The following is a 21,627-nucleotide window of genomic DNA, read 5'->3' as shown; positions in this document are numbered from 1 at the left end:
TTCATTGTCAAGTCTGGTACAGAGCAGACCCTCACTTTTTCACATCAGAATGGCCACTGGCCGTGTAGGTTTCCAGGAGCCGTCACAGGGTATGTCTCCCCCTCCTGACACTGAGACTGCTGCTAGCGAGACCCCCTCACCTCCTGCCACCACAGAACAGCCCCCCGTACGGACCCAACACTAGCAGAACCGCTGCATATACTTACTGGCAATCACTCCTCCTTGATGAATTCCCCAGAGACTTTGCAATACTCTGACATGCCTTGCCAAAAATATCAGAAAGGACTAGGAAAGGCAGAGAGGAGGATTGGAAACCTTGAGGACTTAATATCTCCCTGCCATGCTGCATGGACTCTATCTATAGGCAACTAAACCTGCTGGAAGCTAAGGAAAATCATTTAGAGAATGATATGGACATGCCAGAAAGAGATCTGATTGTAGATAAATATCACCCGTGATGTTGCCCGTAGCAACCAATCTTAGTAAACGTGCCCCTAAGGGGTATATTTATCATGCTGTATAAAAAGTTGGAGTGAAACATTACTGGTGATGTTGCCCAGGGCAACCAATCAGCAATCAGATTTCAATAGTTAGAAAACCAAAGCAAAGCATCTGATTGGCTGCTATGAGCAACATCACAGTTAATGTTTTATTCCATTTTTATTATATTTTATTATATTTTTTACACAGCATGATAAATATAAATCCCTAAATTTCCTCAGTTGGGCTAAGTAGAACCATTTGTACCTCCCTTGACTAATCTTTAACTCCCACTCCTTGTTAGGCATGGCTTTGCTTAGTAGATCCCATGTGTATTGACATGAAGGGGACATAGAGGAAAATGGGAATGTCACTTAGCTACTTGCCATATATTCCTTTTCTTCCATGTCCCGATGTGTCAATATAAGTTTCCCATCCAAAGAATAATGTTGGTTCCTGTACTGCTATGATAAATGTATAAAAGTGGTGAGAAGGAAGTCGTATGGTGTTATAGGTCCTACCTCCTTGTGTGGGCAGGCAATACTACCCATGTGTACTTACATGTTGGGACAGGGGAGAAAAGGAATTTAAGTGAAATTAGTGAAGTTCCCACTTTCAGCATCACTTGGCGCTGATCAGAGACTCAAGGATTTCATTGCAGCAATTTATTGAAAAGCAGATACAGATCCCAATGCTGTAGGCAAGTGATTCTTTGGGGAAGGCACACGTCAGTTGACTGAAGGCTGAAATTGAGGACCTTTCCTTCTCAGCAGATATAATGACTAGAGGGAGCGCAGTACCATGTCATTCATTGTTAGGTATCTCTTCAGCCCCACCCCAGATATTATAGCAAATAGTAGCAGTGGGGTGGAGCTATAATGCTCATTATTTGGAAGGATATAGGGTCTCCGCCATTGTTTTCAGGAGATTTTAGTTTTTCTATTTATTTGCTGGACATTGGTATACTAATAAGCTGCTCATAAACCTAGATTTATGGCTCCAAAACTAAACACACCATATCAGTTTCTTCTCACAGATTGCTTCATACTGATCGGTGCAATCATAATCATGCCACTTCTTTCCACGCAACAGTTGAACACAGTTTTCTCCTTCATTATCTGGCTGATTATTGCCCCAGAATCTGCAGAGGAATTGCAAACTGAGTTAAACTGGGAACTGCAGGTTTAGGTGCCGCACAAAGATTGTTACGAGTCACGTTTTCCCCATTGCAGTATAAAACTGACAGAAAGCAGAGAAATATAGCAAAAACATAAAAATGAATCTGAATGTTGCACAAGGTGGGGGGCTCAATTCTAAGTGAAGGTCACAAGGCCAGAGGCCTACTGAGTGCTATGGCAGTCAGAAGATAAGTAGCTGAGTGGCTGCTATTAGCAAGTCAGAAAGAAGATGCACAAGTTGGGTTGGAGATTTGGGAAGATGCACTGTTCCTGCAATCATTTACAATTATATAATTTGGGTCACAGGATAATGGCCAAATTGGGATAATGTACACCCTACTGTAATTTATAAGGATCACAGAACTCCTTGCTAAATTGTAATTCATAAGGGAAGTCACCAAGGAGTTCTGCAATCATATAAAGGCGCAAGGCCATAGGCCAAGTACTCCTATATAGGCCATGTAACACCCAGCTGCGTTCTATTATCTTTCTAAATTTTAGTAGGGGGTGCATTATTCATTATAATCTACAGCGGTTTGTCGGGGAATCATTAACCTTCACTCCTGACCTGCATAAATATTTCCCTACCTCTGTTCACCTCAACTGTCTCCTTTTATTCCCATCTGTCTCCATTTACTTGCCCTTTTGGTGCCCATTTCTCTGCACTTATCTGTCCCCATTTTCTTCCCCACCCTCCCCTGTCTGCTTGCCCTCCTCTGTGTTCATTTTTCTGTAGTTATCTGTCTCTGTTTGCCCTCCCTGTTTCTCTGAAAGTTGTTTCCATCCATTGGTTATCTCTTCCATTCCCCCCCCCCTTTGGTTTCCGTACCCTGCGCGTGGAAGGGTTGCTGTGAGCACCAGCTTGCGGATGGTTGGGCAGGGTGGAGGGGCAAGCGTCGGCTTCAGGTGACAGACGGGGGCACCAGGTATATGGGAGAGGGAGCGTAGTAGGGTGGTTTTAGTAATGCCGACAGACAGCAAAAAAGTAGTGGGAGGTGGGTGGGAACAAGATGACAGACATTAGTATTAGTGGGTTTTTTTCACCAAGCATCACATTTTTCAACTCTCAATAAAACTTTCATTAAAATAGAAGCTTTTCACTGATGGCCAGGGACAGATTCTTACCCATCTGATAAATGGAGTGTTCCATCCACCCATATCCACAGATTCTTACAATTGTTATCCCTTGTGAGGCCGATCCAAATGTTGGTGTAGTCAGTAATATTTTCAAGGAATTTCTAGGGAAGCAGAAGACCCATCTCATTACAAGACACAGATATAATACATACTAACATATGCCAGAGACAATTACTCCCTTCAGTTTGCATTACATTGACTGGTAGTACAGTACAGAATTTGTAATTGATTATATTTAGAAAGTTTCTTATTTCAGTGTGATGACATATTACATTTAAATTTTCACAATAGATCCCCTTTAAATAATATTAATGCTGAGATTAACTGCTCCCCCTGCATTATTTACACCTCATATTCAGGCTGTAAAATGCTGTACTGTTCACACTTGCAAGGCCCGGCATTATCCACACCTTTAAGCCCCTATATTGTTCACAACTCAGGCTCAGACTGTAAGCGCCCACATTGTTAAACTGGTCACACCTTAGAGAGGCTGTAGGAGCAGCGCTGACATTGTGTCACTATATGTACTGCTGTACAAACGTTTCATCTTGGAGTGGTCATGGTCAGTTACTTGTCTAGTCAGGATAGGTTTTCCTGTATTTTTCCCTACTGCCCTGCTCTATCCTGCCTGTGTGTGCAATACCCTGCCTGTCCTGTGCTGCCTGTGTGTGCTGTACTCTGCCTGCCCTATGCACCCTGTTTGCCATACTCTGCCTACCTGTATGTGCCATACTCTGCCTGCCCTATGCTGCCTGTTTGTGCCATACTCTGCCTGCCCTATGCTGCCTGTTTGTGCCATACTCTGCCTGCCCTATGCACCCTGTTTGCCATACTCTGCCTACCTGTATGCGCCATACTCTGCCTGCCCTATGCTGCCTGTTTGTGCCATACTCTGCCTGCCCTATGCTGCCTGTTTGTGCCATACTCTGCATGCGCTATGCACCCTGTGTGCCATACTCGCTATGCCTGCATTTGCCATACTCTGCCTAACTGTATGAGCCATACTCTGCCTGCCCTATGCTGCCTGCGTGCCATACTCTGCCTGCCCAATGCTGTCTGTATGTGCCATTCTCTGCCTGCCCAATGCACCGTGTGCCATACTCGCCTACCTGCATGTACCATACTCTGCCTACTTGTATGTGCCATACTCTGCCTACCTCTATGTGCCATACTCTGTCTACCTCTATGTGCCATACTCTGCCTACCTCTATGTGCCATACTCTGCCTACCTCTATGTGCCATACTCTGCCTACCTCTATGTGCCATACTCTGCCTACCTCTATGTGCCATACTCTGCCTACCTCTATGTGCTATACTCTGCCAACCTCTATGTGCCATACTCTGCCTGCCCTATGCTGCCTGTGTGCTATATTCTGCCTGCCCTATGCTGTCTGTGTGTGCCAAACTCTGCCTGCCCTATGCTGCCTGTGTGTGCCATACCCTGCCTGCCCTATGCACCATGTGTGCCATACTCTGCCTACCTCTATGTTTCATACTCTGCCTACATATATGTGCCATACTCTGCCTGCTTGTATGTGCCATACTCTGCCTACCACTATGTGCCATACTCTGCATGCCCTACACTTCTTGTGTGTGCCATACTCGGCCTGCCCTATGCTGCCTGTGCGTGACATACTCTGCCTTCCCTATGATGTCTGTGTGTGACATACTCTGCCTTCCCTATGCTGCCTGTGTGTGCCATACTCGGCCTGCCCTATGCTGCCTGTGTGTGCCATACTCTGCCTGCCGTATGCTGCCTGTGTGTGCCATACTCTGCCTACCCTATGATGTCTGTGTGTGCCATACTCTGCATGCCTTATGCTGCCTGTGTGTTCCATACTCTGCCTACCCTATGCTGCCTGTGTGTGCCATACTCTGCCTGCCCTATGCTGCCTGTGTGTGCCATACTCTGCCTGCCCTATGCTGTCTGTGTGTGCCATACTCTGCCTGCCCTATGCTCCCTGTGTGTGCTATGCTCTGCCTGCCCTAATCTACCTTTAAAAGGTGAACCTGGTGGAAGTTTGTTAGCATTTTGAAATAGTTGTTAGGGGTCCCTAAGGTGGGTAATTATTATGTGCTGGGGGTTGCTGTGCTGCGCACAGGGGAGGAGGCATATGGATTTAAGGGTGTGTCTTAATATGACATAATATAATTCTTTCACATATAAATGAAGGCTGATATTCCTGCAATGAGCACCAACCATTTGGTGGGCTACAAAAGCATTCCATAGAAGGTGGGAATTGTTAAACATTGGAAGAATAATGAGCTCTATTAATTAAATAAAGATAAAGCGGAAGTTGTCAGGGCCCCAGGCATTGGATTCATATTCTTTTAATATATGGAAATAATATATTTTATTTTATTTATGGAAACTTTTTTCAACCTTGATGAAGTAAATTTTATTGCATGGGTCCCAATGTATTGTGGTAGTAACTTTGTACAGGTATCGGACCCCTTATCCGGAAACCCATTATCCAGAAAGTTCAGAAATACCATATCCCATAGACTCCATTTTAATAAAATAATTCACATTTTTAAAAATGGTTTCCCTTTTCTCTGTAATAATAAAACAGTACCTGTACTTGATCCCAACTAAGATATAATTACCCCTTATTGGGGGCAGAACAGCCCTATTGGGTTTATTTAATGGTTAAATGATTCCCTTTTCTCTGTAATAATAAAACAGTACCTGTACTTGATCCCAACTAAGATATAATTACCCCTTATTGGGGGCAGAACAGCCCTATTGGGTTTATTTAATGGTTAAATGATTCCCTTTTCTCTGTAATAATAAAACAGTACCTGTACTTGATCCCAACTAAGATATAATTACCCCTTATTGGGGGCAGAACAGCCCTATTGGGTTTATTTAATGGTTAAATGATTCCCTTTTCTCTGTAATAATAAAACAGTACCTGTACTTGATCCCAACTAAGATATAATTACCCCTTATTGGGGGCAGAAAAATCCTATTGGGTTTAATTACTGTTTAAATTTTTTTTTGTAGAATTAAGGTAGGAAATCAGAATTAGGGAAAGAACCCTTATCCGGAAAACACCAGGTCCCAAAAATTCTGGATAATGGGTCCCATACCTGTACCATAATCCCAGCTATAGCATCACTTATCCAGAAACCTATTGCCCAGAAAGCTCTGAATTATAGGAGTCAATAGCTAGCATCCCCTGCTAGCATCCCCCGCCCACACCCTACCCCCTGCTAGCATCCCCCGCCCACACCCTACCCCCTGCTAGCATCTCCCGCCCACTGCCTACCCCCTGCTAGCATCCCCCACCCACACCCTACCCCCTGCTAGCATCTCCCGCCCACTGCCTACCCCCTGCTAGCATCCCCCGCCCACACCCTACCCCCTGCTAGCATCTCCCGCCCACTGCCTACCCCCTGCTAGCATCCCACACCCTACCCCCTGCTAGCATCCCCGCCCACTCCTTACCCCCTGCTAGCATCCCCGCCCACTCCATACCCCCTGCTAGCAGCCCCCGCCCACTCCCTACCCCCTGCTAGCATCCCTCGCCCATTCCCTACCCCCTGCTAGCATCCCCCACCCACTCCCTACCCCCTGCTAGCTTCCCCCGCCCACTGGCTTCCTCCACTCTCCGGCCACAGGTCAGAGAGCAGCTGGGGAGGGAGATTTCTATGGCTATAAAAAAATAGGCCCTATAATCCGGGATCCTGGGCGCCCATACATGTGGTCTGCTTCCTCTATAGTTACGCCAGTGATGCCTATAGTGAATGGAGTCAGCTGTCTTGTATATTTAGTAAGTGCCTCACCTGTTCCTTCTGACTGTCAATAATAACCAGGTCGCTGTTCATTGATTTACAAATGGCCTGGGCATCTTTCCAGTTCTTCTTGGTGGTAACAATATAATAACAGCTTCCATCAAAGGATTTCCAGCCAGAATCACACTGGGGTCTCTCTGAAAGGGAAGACAGAGTTTGGGTCTGTGCAAGTGAACATAGAAGTTCTGCCTGATGCCTGTGCTGCACTGTAACTTCCACCTTAGTCATTTATAGTCACTCCTTGCACTGAGCTTGTATGGAGATTGAATGTGGAGATTAAGGGTATGGGCCATTGAGTGTTAGAATTCTAATAAACATTACAAATAATTCACATAAGTTCCTTTTGGTTTTGGAGAAAAAAATCACATGTATATAAAAGTTATAATAAAAAGGATATTAAAGGAACAGTAACCAGGGCCGCCATCAGAAATCACAGGGCCCCTCACAAAAAAAATTTCTGGGCCCCCCTCCTCCCATACTCCCAATGGCCCCTCCCCCAGTGACCCCTCCCCATCAATACAAAAGACATACAGACATTGGTAGCCAGGGCACCAGGGGCAATTCTGGACATATCGCCACCTGAGGCGGCTCCTGGATGCCGCCCCCCCCCCCCCCGCTCCCCAGCTCTTACCTTCTGAGCGCAGGAGCGGGTCCGGGGGCGGTGAGATCGCTAGTGCAGAGAGCGCAATTGCACTCTCTTCACTAGAAGAGCCGAATTTCCAGTTTAAAAACCGGAAATTCGTCTCTTAAAGTTACCAGGAGCGGCTTTTTGCCGCCCCTGGTAACTGGGGCGCTTCTGCCACCTGAGGCGAGTTTCTCAACTTGCCTAATGGCTGAAGCGCCCCTGCAGGGCACCCCTAAAACATTGGTGGCCAGGGGTTACGTTTTGCATTGGTGCCAGGGCAGGTACCCCCTAAAACATTGGTGGCCCTCCCCCAAATTACTCATACTATGGCCTGCTCTCCGCTGATTCCTTCCGCATCCTCTGGCTCCCCCCCAGTGTCCTCTGGCTCCCCCCAGCATCCTCCTGTTTGTCCCCAGGCCACCCAAGCATCCTCCTGCTTCCCCCCAGGCCCCTCCAAGCATCCTCCTGCCCCCTCAAGCATCCTCCTGCTTTTCCCAGGGCCCCCCCAAGCATCCTTCAGCTTCCCCCAGGGCCCCCCCAAGTATCCTTCAGCTTCCCCCAGGGCCTCCAAGCATCCTCCAGCTCCCCCACAGCATCCTCCTGATTCCCCCAGGGCACCCCCAGCATCCTTCAGCTTCCCCCAGGGCCCCCCCAAGCATCCTTCAGCTTCCCCCAGGGCCCCCCAAGAATCCTTCAGCTTCCCCCAGGGCCCCCCCACGTATCCTTCAGTTTCCCCCAGGGCCCCAAGCATTTTCCATTTCCCCCCTTCCCCCCCCAGCGGCCTCCAGCTCCCGTGATGTCCTCTTCTATGTGCCGCGGCTCCCCACTACTTCTGTGCTTTTATAAGGTTGCGCCCCGTGCGTGTGACGTCAGTACGCATGGGCGCAACCTTATAAAAGTGAAGATGTAGCAGAGAGCCGCGGCACATAGCGGAGGACACAACTAAAGACAGGGCCCGGGCTTGATGAAAGGGGGCCCGAGCTAAGGAAACTCTAGTGCTTTAATGCTAAAAACGCCCAGGCCCGGGACGATCGTACCCCCTGTTCCCCTTCCTGACAGTAACACCAAAGTCATTAAAATATAATGTACTGTTGCCCTGCACTGGTAAAAGTTGTGTCTTTACTTTAGAAACACTACTATAGTTTATATAAATGAGCTGATTTCTCCCATTTTTTCAGCTTAAATAGCGTCTCATCCCCAAACCAAGGTTATTAATGTGAACTTGGTCCTCCCATTGCTGCTTGGTTCTTCCTTTCTTCTGGGAAAGCTTTCCATTAGATGCCGCAGCCTCAACAAACTATAGGCCTGTTAGTCTGACATCAATAGTAAGAAAGCTTTTGGACAAAGTAATAAGGGATAGGGTACTTGAATATAATACAAATCACAATATTTAATAATTTAACTTCCTTCTAGGAGGAGGTGAGCAGGAACCTCGACGCTGGGATGGCAGTGGATGTCATCTACTTGGACTTTGCTAAAGCATTTGATACAGTACCTCACAGAAAGTTAATGATAAAATTGAGGAATCTTGGTCTGCAACATAATATTTGTAATTGGATAGAGAACTGGCAGTGCAGATCTAGGGCCCAGTTAGGGTCTTAGGGACATGTTTCATAAGAAACAGAAGGTTCCCTCCTCTGATCAGAGAAGGTTAGAGCCCAGGTTACAGTGGCCTTAGGGTCAGTCCCCCCTGCTTAGCTAGTTGTCCAGTTCTACACAAGGGGAGAACTAGGACTAAATACTGGACTTACCTACTGACAACTGTGCTTTTTCAGCCACATGTAAGCTCCTTTCATTAACAGCTTCATTTGGACTCAGTGGATTTACTCACCTATTCATACTGAGGGTCATGCCATTGAGTTTATATTCTGCAACCCCTGCTGTTCTTCCAACCTCACTAACTCACAATCATCACACACCACACACACACACAGAAATATTAATACAGATAACCCCTACCAACACATATCCCATCTCCCATATTAGCAACCTCTTCTGTATGAATATGGCTGCTTCTCACTCCAGCAATGCTCTCTTATCTGCTCGTGACACCCTTGCTCATTCCACCTCCTGTCACACACGCCCAGCTGAATAGCTACCCTGGCAGACAAGCTCAACTTGGTACCCCAGAAGATTTTCTTCTTCAGCTGAATGCCAGTGGGGAAAGTCATAGACTGATCTTGACGTCATCCACTTAAAGTTCCATGTGTTCCTGCTAAAATCAAGCTTTCTTAATAGCTAAACAACTGTACTTCTCATCTTTACTCCTTTTTAAACTCCTTTTACCTTTTCGGATTGTCTGTAAGATGTCCTGTTTTATACTCTTCATAACCTCCGATATACGGGAATCTGAAAAGAGATATAAAGGTAAAACCATCCATTTTTAGACCTACAGATTTTCAGTTTTTTGAAAATAATATTTTTTTTAGTATAGGTAAATGCAAATGATGGAGCATGAAATGGAGAAAAGTTGCACCTTTAAAACATCATACATGAAGTGCCTCAAGAGCATATAGAAGTCAGATTCACAGAGGATCTCTCTTTTTAACAATGCCTTATTTAATCAGCAAGGAAATTGCTTACCCAGTCTCTGGTTTATGGTTGTGATTTGTGTTAGAAGGTTGGTTTTCCACTTATCTGCAAACAAAACATTAAGGTTGAGGAGCCTGCCTCATACAGATACAAATAAACAAAATAAATTATGGGAGTCAATTCCAAACAAGCTCCAAGAAAATGCCATTTACATGGGTTTATCCTATAGGCTAGAGCTCACCCACTGGGTTTAAAGCAGAAGCCGGGATAATAGCTGATCAGATTCCCAACTACAGACCGGTTTCACCTTTCTTGAGGCTCATCAGTGTAGTGCAGGGTTTTCTGATCAGCTTAGGTAGAGTCACCGTGTGGTTTCACAAACAAATCATTAAGGTTGAGGAGACTGCCTCATACAGATACAAATAAACAAAAGGAATTCAGGGAATGAATTCCAAACAAGCTCCAAACAAATCCCATTTACATGGGTTTATCCTATAGGCTAAAGCTCACCCATTGGGTTTTTAAAGCAGAAGCCGGGATAATAGCAGATCAGAAAGCCTACAGAAATCAGTAGAATTTTTCCAAGTAATATAAATATGAATATTTTGTATATGGGCGTATGTATGGTTATACATCTCCAGAATTCTTATCTTTACTGCAGACGCTGGACTTTAGACCCATTGGGGTGACTAGAATGACCAAGTAAATGATATTAAGTACCAGCATGTAACTAATTGCTAATGAAAGTGGGTTTCCTTCATAGAGATGTAGCGAACCTCACAAAAAAAGTTGGCGAACCCGTTCGCTAAATGTTGAAAAACTTTGTTTTTTTGTTGTCGCAGCCACTGAAGCACAGAGGACAGAAAAAATATGTTAGATAAATGATATCACAACCATTCCCCATAATTGCTAAAGAAAATGGGTTTCCTTCATAGAGATGTAGCGAACCTCACAAAAAAAGTTGGCGAACCCGTTCGCGAACTTCCGCCAAAAAGTGAGAACGTTCGCGAACTTTGCGTACCCCAAAACTTTGTTTTTTTGTTGTCGCAGCCACTGAAGCACAGAGGACAGAAAAAATATGTTAGATAAATGATATCACAACCATTCCCCAGGCAGAACCTTTAAAAAAACTAAGATAGCGTACCAAGTACAGAGGACAGAAAAAATATGTTAGATAAATGATATCACAACCATTCCCCAGGCAGAACCTTTAAAAAACTAAGATAGCGTACCAAGCACAGAGGACAGAAAAAATATGTTAGATAAATGAAGGACAGCTGCATGGGGAGTCAGAACAAGTCTTCCGGCGTGCAGTAACCCTCTGAGATCCATGCCTCAAACCAGTAGGATTTGCACCCTAGTTTGTACGGTGGCGGAGGAGGATGCTAAAGGACAGCTGTGTGTGGTGTCAAGCGGCGTGCAGAGAAGGACAGCTGCATGGGCAGTCAGAACAAGTCTTCTGGCGTGCAGTAACCCTCCGAGATCCATGCCTCATTCATTTTAATAAAGGTCAGGTAATCCACACTTTTGTGACCTAGGCAAGTTCTCTTCTCAGTTACAATCCCTCCTGCTGCACTGAAGGTCCTTTCTGAGAGGACACTTGAGGCGGGGCAAGACAACAGGTTTATGGCAAATTGTGACAGCTCTGGCCACAGATCAAGCCTGCACACCCAGTAGTCCAGGGGTTCATCGCTCCTCAGAGTGTCGATATCTGCAGTTAATGCCAGTTAGTCCGCTACCTGCTGGTCGAGGCGTTCTCTGAGGGTGGATCCAGAAGGGTCCTGGCGCTGCCTTGGACTGAAACTTTGCATGTCTGACGTTACAGAGTGGCCAAAGTGCATTGTCCTTGCAGGTGTGCTTGTGGGAGGATTACTGGCACCTCTGCCCCTGGAATGTGGAGTGACATCACCCTTAAAAGCATTGTACAACATGTTTTGCAGGCTGTTTTGGAAATGCTGCATCCTTTCGGACTTGTGGTACGTTGGTAACATTTCTGCCACTTTATGCTTGTAACGAGGGTCTAGTAGCATTGCCACCCAGTACAGGTCCTTCTCCTTAAGCCTCTTGATACGGGGGTCCTTCAACAGGCATGACAGCATGAAAGACCCCATTCTCATAAGGTTGGATGCAGAGGTATCCATCTCCCCTTCCTCGTTATCAAGGACTACGTCATCCACCATGGTCTCCTCCCCCCAGCCACGTACAAGACCAGGGGTCCCCAAAAGGTGACCACAAGCCCCCCGGGAAGCCTGCTCATGTTGGTCTTCCACCTCCACAAAGCCACCTTCCTCCTCTGACTCCACTTCTGACACCTCTCCCTGCTTTGCAGCAGGTGCCTGGGAACGTTCTGGTGATTCCGCCCAGAAATCATGCTCTTCCTGCTCCTTGTCACGCTGGTCTATGGCCTCATCTGTCACTCCTCGCACGGCATGCTCCGGGAAGAAAGCAAAAGCGTGCGACTGACCATATTTGTGACCTTGTCAAAAGGGCGCATGAGCCTGCAGGCGTCGCCCATAAGCACCTTGTAACAGGGGAAAAAAATCCCCAGCTCTGCAGATCCAGTCCTACCACCCAGTTCAAATAGGTATTCGTTGATGGCTCTTCGTTGTTGCAGCAGACGTTCAAACATCATTAGCGTGGAATTCCAGCGAGTCTGGCTGTCGCAAATTAAACGCCTGACTGGCAACTTGTGCCGCCGCTGAATGTCAGCAAGGCGTGCCATGGCTGTGTAGGAACGTCTGAAATGGCCAGACACCTTCCTGGACTGCCTGAGAATGTCCTGCAATCCTGGGTACTTCGAGACAAACCGCTGGACTATCAAATTTAGAACATGTGCCATGCAGGGCACATGTGTTAAATTGCCCAGTCTCAGTGCTGCCAACAGATTGCTTCCATTGTCACACACCACTTTTTCGATCTTCAGTTGGTGTGGGGTCAGCCACGGATCGGCCTGTGAGTGCAGAGATGACAGGAGTGCAGATCCGGTATGGGTTTGCTTTCCAGGCACGTCATGCCCAAGACAGCATGACAATGGCGTACCTGGCATGTCGAATAGCCCAGAGGGAGCTGGGGGTGCACAGGTGTGGAGGAGGACACAGCAGCAGAGGAGGAAGAAGCCGAGGAAGAAGACGAGTTAGAAGATGAGTTAGAGAGCGAAGGAGGAGTAGAGGTGGTGGCAGACCCGCATGCAACCTGGGGCGGTGACACCAACTCCACTGTTGTTGAGCCACGCATTCCCTGCTTCCCAGCCATCACCAGGTTCACCCAGTGGGCAGTGTAGGTGACATACCTGCCCTGACCATGCTTGGAGGACCATGTGTCAGTAGTCATATGGACCTTTGCCCCAACACTAAATGACAGAGATGCGGTGACTTGGCTCTGCACATGCTGGTACAGGTGTGGTATTCCCTTCTGTGAAAAAAAATTGCGGCTGGGTACCTTCCACTGCGGTGTCCCAATTGCTATAAATTTGTGGAAAGCCTCAGAGTCCACCAGCTGGTATGGTAAAAGCTGGCGGGCTAAGAGTGCAGACAATCCAGCTGTCAGATGCCGGGCAAGGGGGTGACTCAGAGGCATTGGTTTCTTACGCTCAAACATGGCCCTCACAGAAACTTGGCTGGGGGCAGATGAGCAGGAACTGGTGGTCAAGGTGAAAGGCGGAGTGGAGGGTGGTTGAGATGAGTCAAGGACAGCAGAGGTAGAGCAGTAAGATGCTGGACCAGAAGGAGGGTGGCTTAGAGTTTGGCTGCTGCCTTTGAGGTGTTGCTCCCATAGTGCTTTGTGTTTGGCGTTCATGTGCCTTCGCATAGCAGTTGTACCTAAGTGGGTGTTGGGCTTCCCAAGACTCAGTTTCTGACTGCACTCATTGCAAATTACAGCACTTTTGTCAGAGGCACACACATTAAAAAAATGCCACACTGCTGAGCCTGTTGATGCGGGCTTTCTAGCGGTAACAGTAGAAGTTGGCGGGTGCGTTGGCTGGCTGACCACAGGTGCCGATTCATGTTGTTGCCCTACTGTTCCCTGCGAACTGTCCCTGCTTCTTCTAAGTCTTATTCTCCTCCTGCCTCTCTGACTCTCCGTCTCTCCATCTGAACTATCCTCCTCTTGCTCTCTTCTTGTGGGCACCCACAAAACATCAAGCTCCTCATCATCATTCTCCTCAGATGCATCAATTTCTTCTGACAGCTCACAGAAGACAGCAGCAGCGGGGACCTCATCACACCTTATGTCCATCTCTGTTGTGTTGCCTAGCTGAATTATGATATCTGGTGTAACGTCCTCATCTCCTTCATCTTCTTCTGGCAATAATGGTTGCGCATCACTCAGTTCAACAAACTCATGTGAAAACAACTCCTCTGACTCATCCAGTGAAGAAGGGGCGGCGGTGGTGGAGGAAGTGGTACGTGGGGTGCCCATAGCAGAGGAGGATAAGGATGTTGTGGCAAAGTTAGAAACGGTAGAGGATGGGGTGTGCTGTGTAAGCCAGTCAACTACCTCTTCGGCATTTTTGGAGTTCAGGGTAAGTACCTTCGGAACACTGGTCGATTTCCTAGGGCCACAGGATATCATAGCAGCACGGCCCCTAGTGCCTCTGCGTGGCGGCCTGCCTTTGCCTGGCATTTTTTTTATTTTTACAAAACAACAACAACTTGGGTGATGTTTCTGGACACGGAATTATTATTGTTATTTAGACAGAATGTGAAAAAGCTCACACAGCTAGGTGGCACTTGGTTGAAAAAGACAATGGGCAACAAGGACTGCAATGGCAAAGTATACAGTAGTGGATATAGTATTGCTGGTGGAAAAACGTCACTCAAGTGATGTTTCTGGACACGGAATTATTATTGTTATTTTTAGACAGAATGTGAAAAAGCTCACACAGCTAGGTGGCACTTGGTTGAAAAAGACAGTGGGCAACAAGGCCTGCAATGGCAACGTATACAGTAGTGGATATAGTATTGCTGGTGGAAAAACGTCACTCAGGTGATGTTTCTGGACACGGAATTATTATTGTTATTTTTAGACAGAATGTCTAAATAAATTTCTAAATATCTATATCATATATATATATATATCTAAATAATAAGATAAAAAAAATAATAATAATAAAACAAAAGTGATCTCTGGTTGGTGCTGGTGGTGAACTACTAGGAGCAGCACACCAGTCCCCAACACAGCTAGACTAATAGCACTGGGCTCTATAAATTACAGTAGCAAAGTAAAAAACACAAATAAAAAAAAATGATGTGTTAAACGGTGGTTGGTGCTGCTGCACTACTATGAGCAGCACACCTGTCTCCAACACACACAGATGGAGCTGCAGTACACAATGAAAAGAACACTAGAGTATCAGTAATCAGAAAAAAAAAAAGTCGTTACAAGGACTATTGGGTTACAGCAGATGATCAGCACAGGACAGCTGCCCACAGCCACAGCAGCTACATACAGAGCAGTAGAAAGTAGATCACTAGTCAGCAAAGCCACCTAAACTCTCCCTCAGATGTGAGGTAATAAAGGAGACAGGAAAGGAAGGAGAGGAGGCCATTCGGGCAGTATGAGCGCTAGGGAGATAAGGCTGGATGGATCTGAAAAGTTGAGAATTAAGCAAGTACTAAGCCTTCCATGTGATGGATATGGGAAACTACTAATGATCTTTCTAAAAGCCTGAGTTGAAAGGATAATGGACTTTTCCAAGGTGTGTCTGTATAGACTACAGGAGTACATGTTTCCATAAGAATAGGCAGATCCAGCAGGGGAAGATAATCCAGTTACCCCAGTTCCAATACATCCACACACACCTGTATAATAACAATGGGGACCTGCTAGGAGTCTGGGCAACAGGGGAATAGAGAGAGTGTCAGAGAGCTTGGGGGGTCAGACTGCAGAGATACAGGTGTGCCGCCATGCAGCTTCTTACTGCCTAGCAGTTACTACATGTTATGTTATAATGTTATTGGTATCATCCTTTCACCCTGCTGTTTCATGCTAGATAGTTGCTCCCGCCCTCCATTTTCTTGCTGTAACTCCCCCTTTTGTTTAGAGCAGTGGTTCTCAACCATCCTAATGCCGCGACCCTTTAATACAGTTCCTCATGTTGTGGTGACCCCCAACCATAAAATTATTCCTAAGACCATTGGAAATATGTGTTTTCTGATAGTCTTAGGCGACCCCTGTGAAAGGGTCGTTCGACCCCCAAAGGGGTCCCGACCCACAGGTTGAGATCCACTGGTTTAGAGTGTTATGAAGGGACTGCAGTGTGTGTAAGCTGTGTAACTTCATTAGAAATTTACCTATGGAAAAGTCTCTATGTTTATACCCTTGCTACCTAGAAGCATAAAGAAGCGTTGGAAAACACTTCTGGAGTCTTTATTCATTGAGTAAGCTATCTGTCAAGGTGATCATTCAACCTGCTGCACTCATCCTCACAGACTGGGCTTACACTGGGCTTGTGGCAGGTACAACCGATGCTGAGACAGAACAACAGGAAATGAGTGCACTTCAGATTTACTGCTTCAGTTACTCTCCAGCCATTTCTTCAGACTGTGGATAGACTTTTTATGGGACTCCGGAACTGCCTTTGTGTTATCCCTAGTAGGATTTGTTGATGCTTTTGTTACTATTGAACTTTTCAAAATAAATTGACAAATGCCACGTGGTTACTCTCCGGTGTTCTTCCCATTTCCATGGCATTCCTTTTATCCTTGTTGAACCTTACACACTGCAGGAACAGCAAAGCAACAAAAGCAAATGGCTTACCCAGTGTTTGGTTTATGGCTGTGATTTGGATTAGAAGGTTGGCTTTCTGCTCATCTTTCTCCTTATCTGTAAAGAAAAACTTAATAATATAAAGCAATAATATGGAATATGATACCTAGAAATGAATCCCTAAAGTCTCATGACTTCTGATTCAGATCAAGTTGTTTAGATTGAGTATTAACCTAACCCTGCATAGGCATAGCAAGGCCACAGGAGCTGTTAGGCTGCCCATGGAACTGCTCTTGTAAAATACCAGAACACTAAAAGAAGAGAAGAAAAGGCAGTTGCTTACCCAGTATTATGGTTGTGATTTGTGTTAGAAGGTTGGCTTTTTCATCATCTGCAAAGAAAAATGTATAATAATATGGAAGTCAGAGTCACAGGCCATGATAACCCCTTTGCTTTTTTGAAAGGATATTGGGAACTGGGGTCTATCCACAGTGAAAATGGCTTACCAAGTGTTTGGTTTATGGTTGTAATTTGTTTTAGAAGGTTGGCTTTCTCCTCATCTGCAAGAGGTAAAGAGGAATTAGCATTTCTCATATAAAGTTATTCAGATGTTTTATTGTATATATCAAACTCAAACATACTGTCAGGATCAGCAGGATTCGAACACAACTTGGGGTGTTCCTGACGGCATGCATTTGCCTCTATAGCCACTGGAGGCATTTTGGGCTCTGTCTGTTTCTTCTCTTGTCTCCTACTTTCTGTCCGCTCCCTTTCCTCCACCCACCTCATTAACCTCATGTGTTTCCCATCTCCTAATCTTCACCCTTTATAAGCCTTTCCCTGACCATTGCCCCTTGCTTGGTCATTAATTGTCTCTCGTGACCCTGCCTTCGTGTTCCCTGTTCCTGTGTCTGTTCTTGTTCTCGCTGGTTCCAAGCTCCAGTTTCGTGTCCTGATCCTGCCTTCTGCCTTGTTCCTGAGCCCTTCCTAGTTCTACCTTGATTTCCCGGTTTTGACCTTGGCCTGTCCTTGACTTCGCTTGACTGCCGCTTGCCCTGACCTTTTGCCTGTTTGGATTCTGCCTCTGCTTGCTGTGTTATATATGCAGTGTGTATTTCCTTTGTGTTACGTCACTAGTATTAAAGTTCTTCATTATCATCATGGCCTCTGACACCAGTTCTGTGACATATGGTTACACTCCGGGTTACCCAGTGTTCAGGCTCCCACCTTCCTGCTACTCCATGGCGTCTCCTCAGGGAGATCATGACACATACACAGAAAAGAACTTTGTTACTTTAAAAAATAGATTTATACAGATTTATAAAAGCATGGAGCTAGGGTTGCCACCTTACTGGGTTTTAAACCCAGATAAAAGGGCAAACACAAGGACATCATAGCCATGCTTTGCTGATGTCATCAAGCAAACTGCTGACGTCATTAAGCGTCATCAAGCAGTAATAAAAATATATTACTAAAATGATTACTACAATAATTTTGTAAACAGCCCTACAAACAAACCTGCTCGATATCCCTTGGGTCCTAAAGAAAATTGATTTCTTCTCCCTATATGCTCCCAGTCTTTTAACAGGAAGGTACAGTTTCAGACATGGGCATCTGAAGAACATTTTTCAGGGGGAGCAAAGTCATCAAGCAAAAACAACCTGTCTAGACTAAGCCTGTATATAACTACTAGGTGGGAAGTTTGTTTCTATTGGCAAAGCTCATAAAGTCTCACAGATTTTTTTGTGGGTAAACAGCATATTAACCACACACTTGCCATTATAATCACTGTAGAAATGGATAATGAGCACTAAGACCAGACAAGCCAGTGAAATCACTGAAAAATGGCCAATGAGCACTTTCAGACATGCCAGAAAGATGAATGCAGAAATAGATAGACTGAAAACATTCCCTCACCTACACTCACACAGGCAGAATACCAACACCAAAGTTCTTCTTTCCTGCTGCTCCCATGCTGCTTGTCTCTCTCTGCCTTTATCTGCCTGGCTCCTCAAAAAAAATCCAAGATGGCCTTGTGTTCCACAGTGGAATGCACAGCCCTCTTGGATATTTTTTCTTGAGGAGCAGGGAGCTGAGAAGAACAGAGGACAAGCAGGGCAATGTGGGACAGTTAAACAGCGATCTGGGACAGCAGACTGTGAGGTAATGTATGCAAAGTCCCAGTGGCCTCCCTTGCCCCTACGTGCCGACATCCATGGCTTCACAGAAAGAAATAAGTGGAGCAATCATGAGGTACAGGGGTTACTTCTTAAAGGAAGAGGAAAGTCTGAATACAATATTGTGTCCAGGGAAAAGTGTACCTCTATATGGTCTTATAGGGCTGTCACACACACAACACCCATTTTGCCAAGTGTACACACACACACACACACACACACACACAATTTTGTTGATTTTTTTCTCTGTATTGTAAGGGGGTCTTATGGCACATAATACATATATGTATCTTATATTGCAGTGTATTCACTTTGTATGCACTAACTTCCTTTTGGGGTCTCTAAATGCCAGATACAGTGCTGATCCTATGCACAATGGGCATCAAACTGTTCAGTGGACCCTTGGCTTTCATATTTAGGATGTGTTTTCTTGGTACCTAATGTTATGTGGGAGATATGGTGCTTGAAATTGGAAGGTTTGAAAAGATTTGTAGGTATTGCATCAAAACAACCAATTTTGGGAAAGCATTGCGACTCTGTAGTTTGGAGTAGAAAGACATGGGTGCCCATTTTAAATTCACCCAAATGTGGACTTTCCAAAAATATATGGTTTTTTGGGGGTCAATTTATTTTTTTGTGTTTTTACCTGACAAAAATGCAGTAAATGTGTTGAATTTTCGGTATCTCCTGGGCAATTTGTATGCACTAACTTCCTTTTGGGTCTCTAAATTCCAGCTACATCAGTGATCCTATGCACAATGGGCATCAAACTGTTCTGTGGGCCCTTGGCTTTCATATTTACGATTTTTTTTCTTGGTACCTAATGTTATATGGGAGATATGATGCTTGAAAGTGGAAGCTTTGAGGCAATTTTTTTTTTTAATTTTTATAATTTTCTATAGAAAATCAGGAAAGCATTGCTGTTTGGTAGTTAGGAGTTGGAAGTTACCCATTTCGGATTTGGCAGAATGTGTATGTGAATGTATATATGGTTTCATGGGGTAAACTTAATGTTCCAGGATTTTTGGCTTTGGAATGTAAAGTATGCCGTATTCTGCTGTAATGCTTTGAAAATTTGGTAATTTCCTGCTGGGAGTTTTTGATCTACAGAAGTCAGAAATCTCCATAAAACTATACATATCAGGTATTGGCACGTTCGGAAGACATGAGGCTTTCCAAATCAGTTGAATTATTGTCCATAAAATAAAATATGTTTCTGGTAAAAAAAAAATGTTGTACTTCAAGCTCTAACTCTTGTTACAGACATGGAAATATACAAAATCTCAGCCAGATTTGGAAAGCTCAGGTTCTCCTGAAAAAAATTATATATATAGTTTTCCTGCCTAAACTAACCCCCCTCCAGTAAATGCCCCTAAAATGAGAGAGCACAGAATGTTTAAAAAATGTCTGGCACTGGGGGGAACCAAAATGTGAAATTCTGCTGGCACTTAAAGGGTTAATTTACCACATAATTAAATCTATAGTCCCCCCAAGTGAAACATTTCTATGCTACAGCTTGTTTACATGTTACCAGAGAGGAACAATATCCCATATAAATTGTTTGGCCCTCAATAAGGATTAATTACTGTATATCTTAGTTGGGATCAAGTACAGGTACTGTTTTATTATTACAGAGAAAAGGGAATCATTTAACCATTAAATAAACCCAATAGGGCTGTTCTGCCCCCAATAAGGGGTAATTATATCTTAGTTGGGATCAAGTACAGGTACTGTTTTATTATTACAGAGAAAAGGGAATCATTTAACCATTAAATAAACCCAATAGGGCTGTTCTGCCCCCAATAAGGGGTAATTATATCTTAGTTGGGATCAAGTACAGGTACTGTTTTATTATTACAGAGAAAAGGGAATCATTTAACCATTAAATAAACCCAATAGGGCTGTTCTGCCCCCAATAAGGGGTAATTATATCTTAATTGGGATCAAGTACAGGTACTGTTTTATTATTACAGAGAAAAGGGAATCATTTAACCATTAAATAAACCCAATAGGGCTGTTCTGCCCCCAATAAGGGGTAATTATATCTTAGTTGGGATCAAGTACAGGTACTGTTTTATTATTACAGAGAAAAGGGAATCATTTAACCATTAAATAAACCCAATATGGCTGTTCTGCCCCAATAAGGGGTAATGATATCTTAGTTGGGATCAAGTACAGGTACTGTTTTATTATTACAGAGAAAAGGGAATCATTTAACCATTAAATAAACCCAATAGGGCTGTTCTGCCCCAATAAGGGGTAATGATATCTTAGTTGGGATCAAGTACAGGTACTGTTTTATTATTACAGAGAAAAAGGAAATCATTTTTAAAATCTAAGTTATTTCATATTTCTATGGGAGATGGCTGTCCCGTAATTCAGAGCATTCTGGATAATGAGTTTCTGGATAATGGATCCCATACCTGTACTGCTTTTCCTTTTTTTACTGCTCAGTGTCACTTAAGGGTCCATACAAGATAGGAAAGCCCTGGAGCTATAGGCACAGGGAATGAATGACAAGGGATCCAAATGATCCCAGCTATACTATATCATATAGAGCACAATGTTAGCCTTCATTTTCATAGAGCTCATAGAGTTTTTATTTGTCTGGGAGTAAATCAGTTCCACCATTGTCAATATAACATTTCATGATCATCCAGCAACTCCTAAAGATTACACCTTTTGCACCTTCTCAGTGCTATATATTTGGTCTGCTAATGTATTTATTTAGCTGAGGATTGATTAAATCAGTTAAAGGAGAAGGAAAGGTAAAAACTAAGTAAGCTTTATCAGAAAGGTCTATGTAAATACAGCCATAAGCACTCACAGAAACGCTGCACTGACTTCTCTGAAAAAAGATTTCTTGTGTCTGTAAGTCCTGCTCCCCCCTCCCTCAAGAATGCTAAGAACTCACTTCCCCCCCTTAGGAATGTGGATCTGAGCCAATCAGCAGGAAGGTAACTCATAGTCTTACCAACTGAGCATGTTCACT

General features: G+C 44.6%; 1 protein-coding gene and 1 long non-coding RNA gene across 2 annotated transcripts in view; both read right to left on the bottom strand.

The window, feature by feature from the left end:
* Nucleotides 1-1,130: 1,130 nt before the first annotated feature.
* On the bottom strand, nt 1,131-2,885 carry LOC116409803. Its single transcript, XR_004222084.1, has 2 exons — nt 2,784-2,885; nt 1,131-1,621 (listed from the first exon to the last, which is right to left on the bottom strand). It is a non-coding gene; the product is annotated as an uncharacterized LOC116409803 (long non-coding RNA).
* A 3,666-nt stretch (nt 2,886-6,551) lies between these two features.
* Nucleotides 6,552-21,627, bottom strand: part of LOC101731168 — a 78,262-nt gene continuing 63,186 nt past the window's right edge. Inside the window, exons 11-14 of the mRNA XM_031898241.1 lie at nt 16,510-16,575; nt 9,802-9,855; nt 9,505-9,567; nt 6,552-6,730 (exon numbers count right to left, since the gene is read on the bottom strand). Of these exons, the coding sequence (XP_031754101.1) occupies nt 6,552-6,730; nt 9,505-9,567; nt 9,802-9,855; nt 16,510-16,575 (362 nt within the window). The remainder of the gene's footprint in view (nt 6,731-9,504; nt 9,568-9,801; nt 9,856-16,509; nt 16,576-21,627) is intronic.

Source organism: Xenopus tropicalis, chromosome 3, assembly GCF_000004195.4.
Source record: "Xenopus tropicalis strain Nigerian chromosome 3, UCB_Xtro_10.0, whole genome shotgun sequence".
Classification (NCBI taxonomy): domain Eukaryota; kingdom Metazoa; phylum Chordata; class Amphibia; order Anura; family Pipidae; genus Xenopus; species Xenopus tropicalis.
The sequence above is the reverse complement of the archived record's forward strand: the minus strand, read 5'-3'. Positions and strand labels throughout refer to the sequence as shown.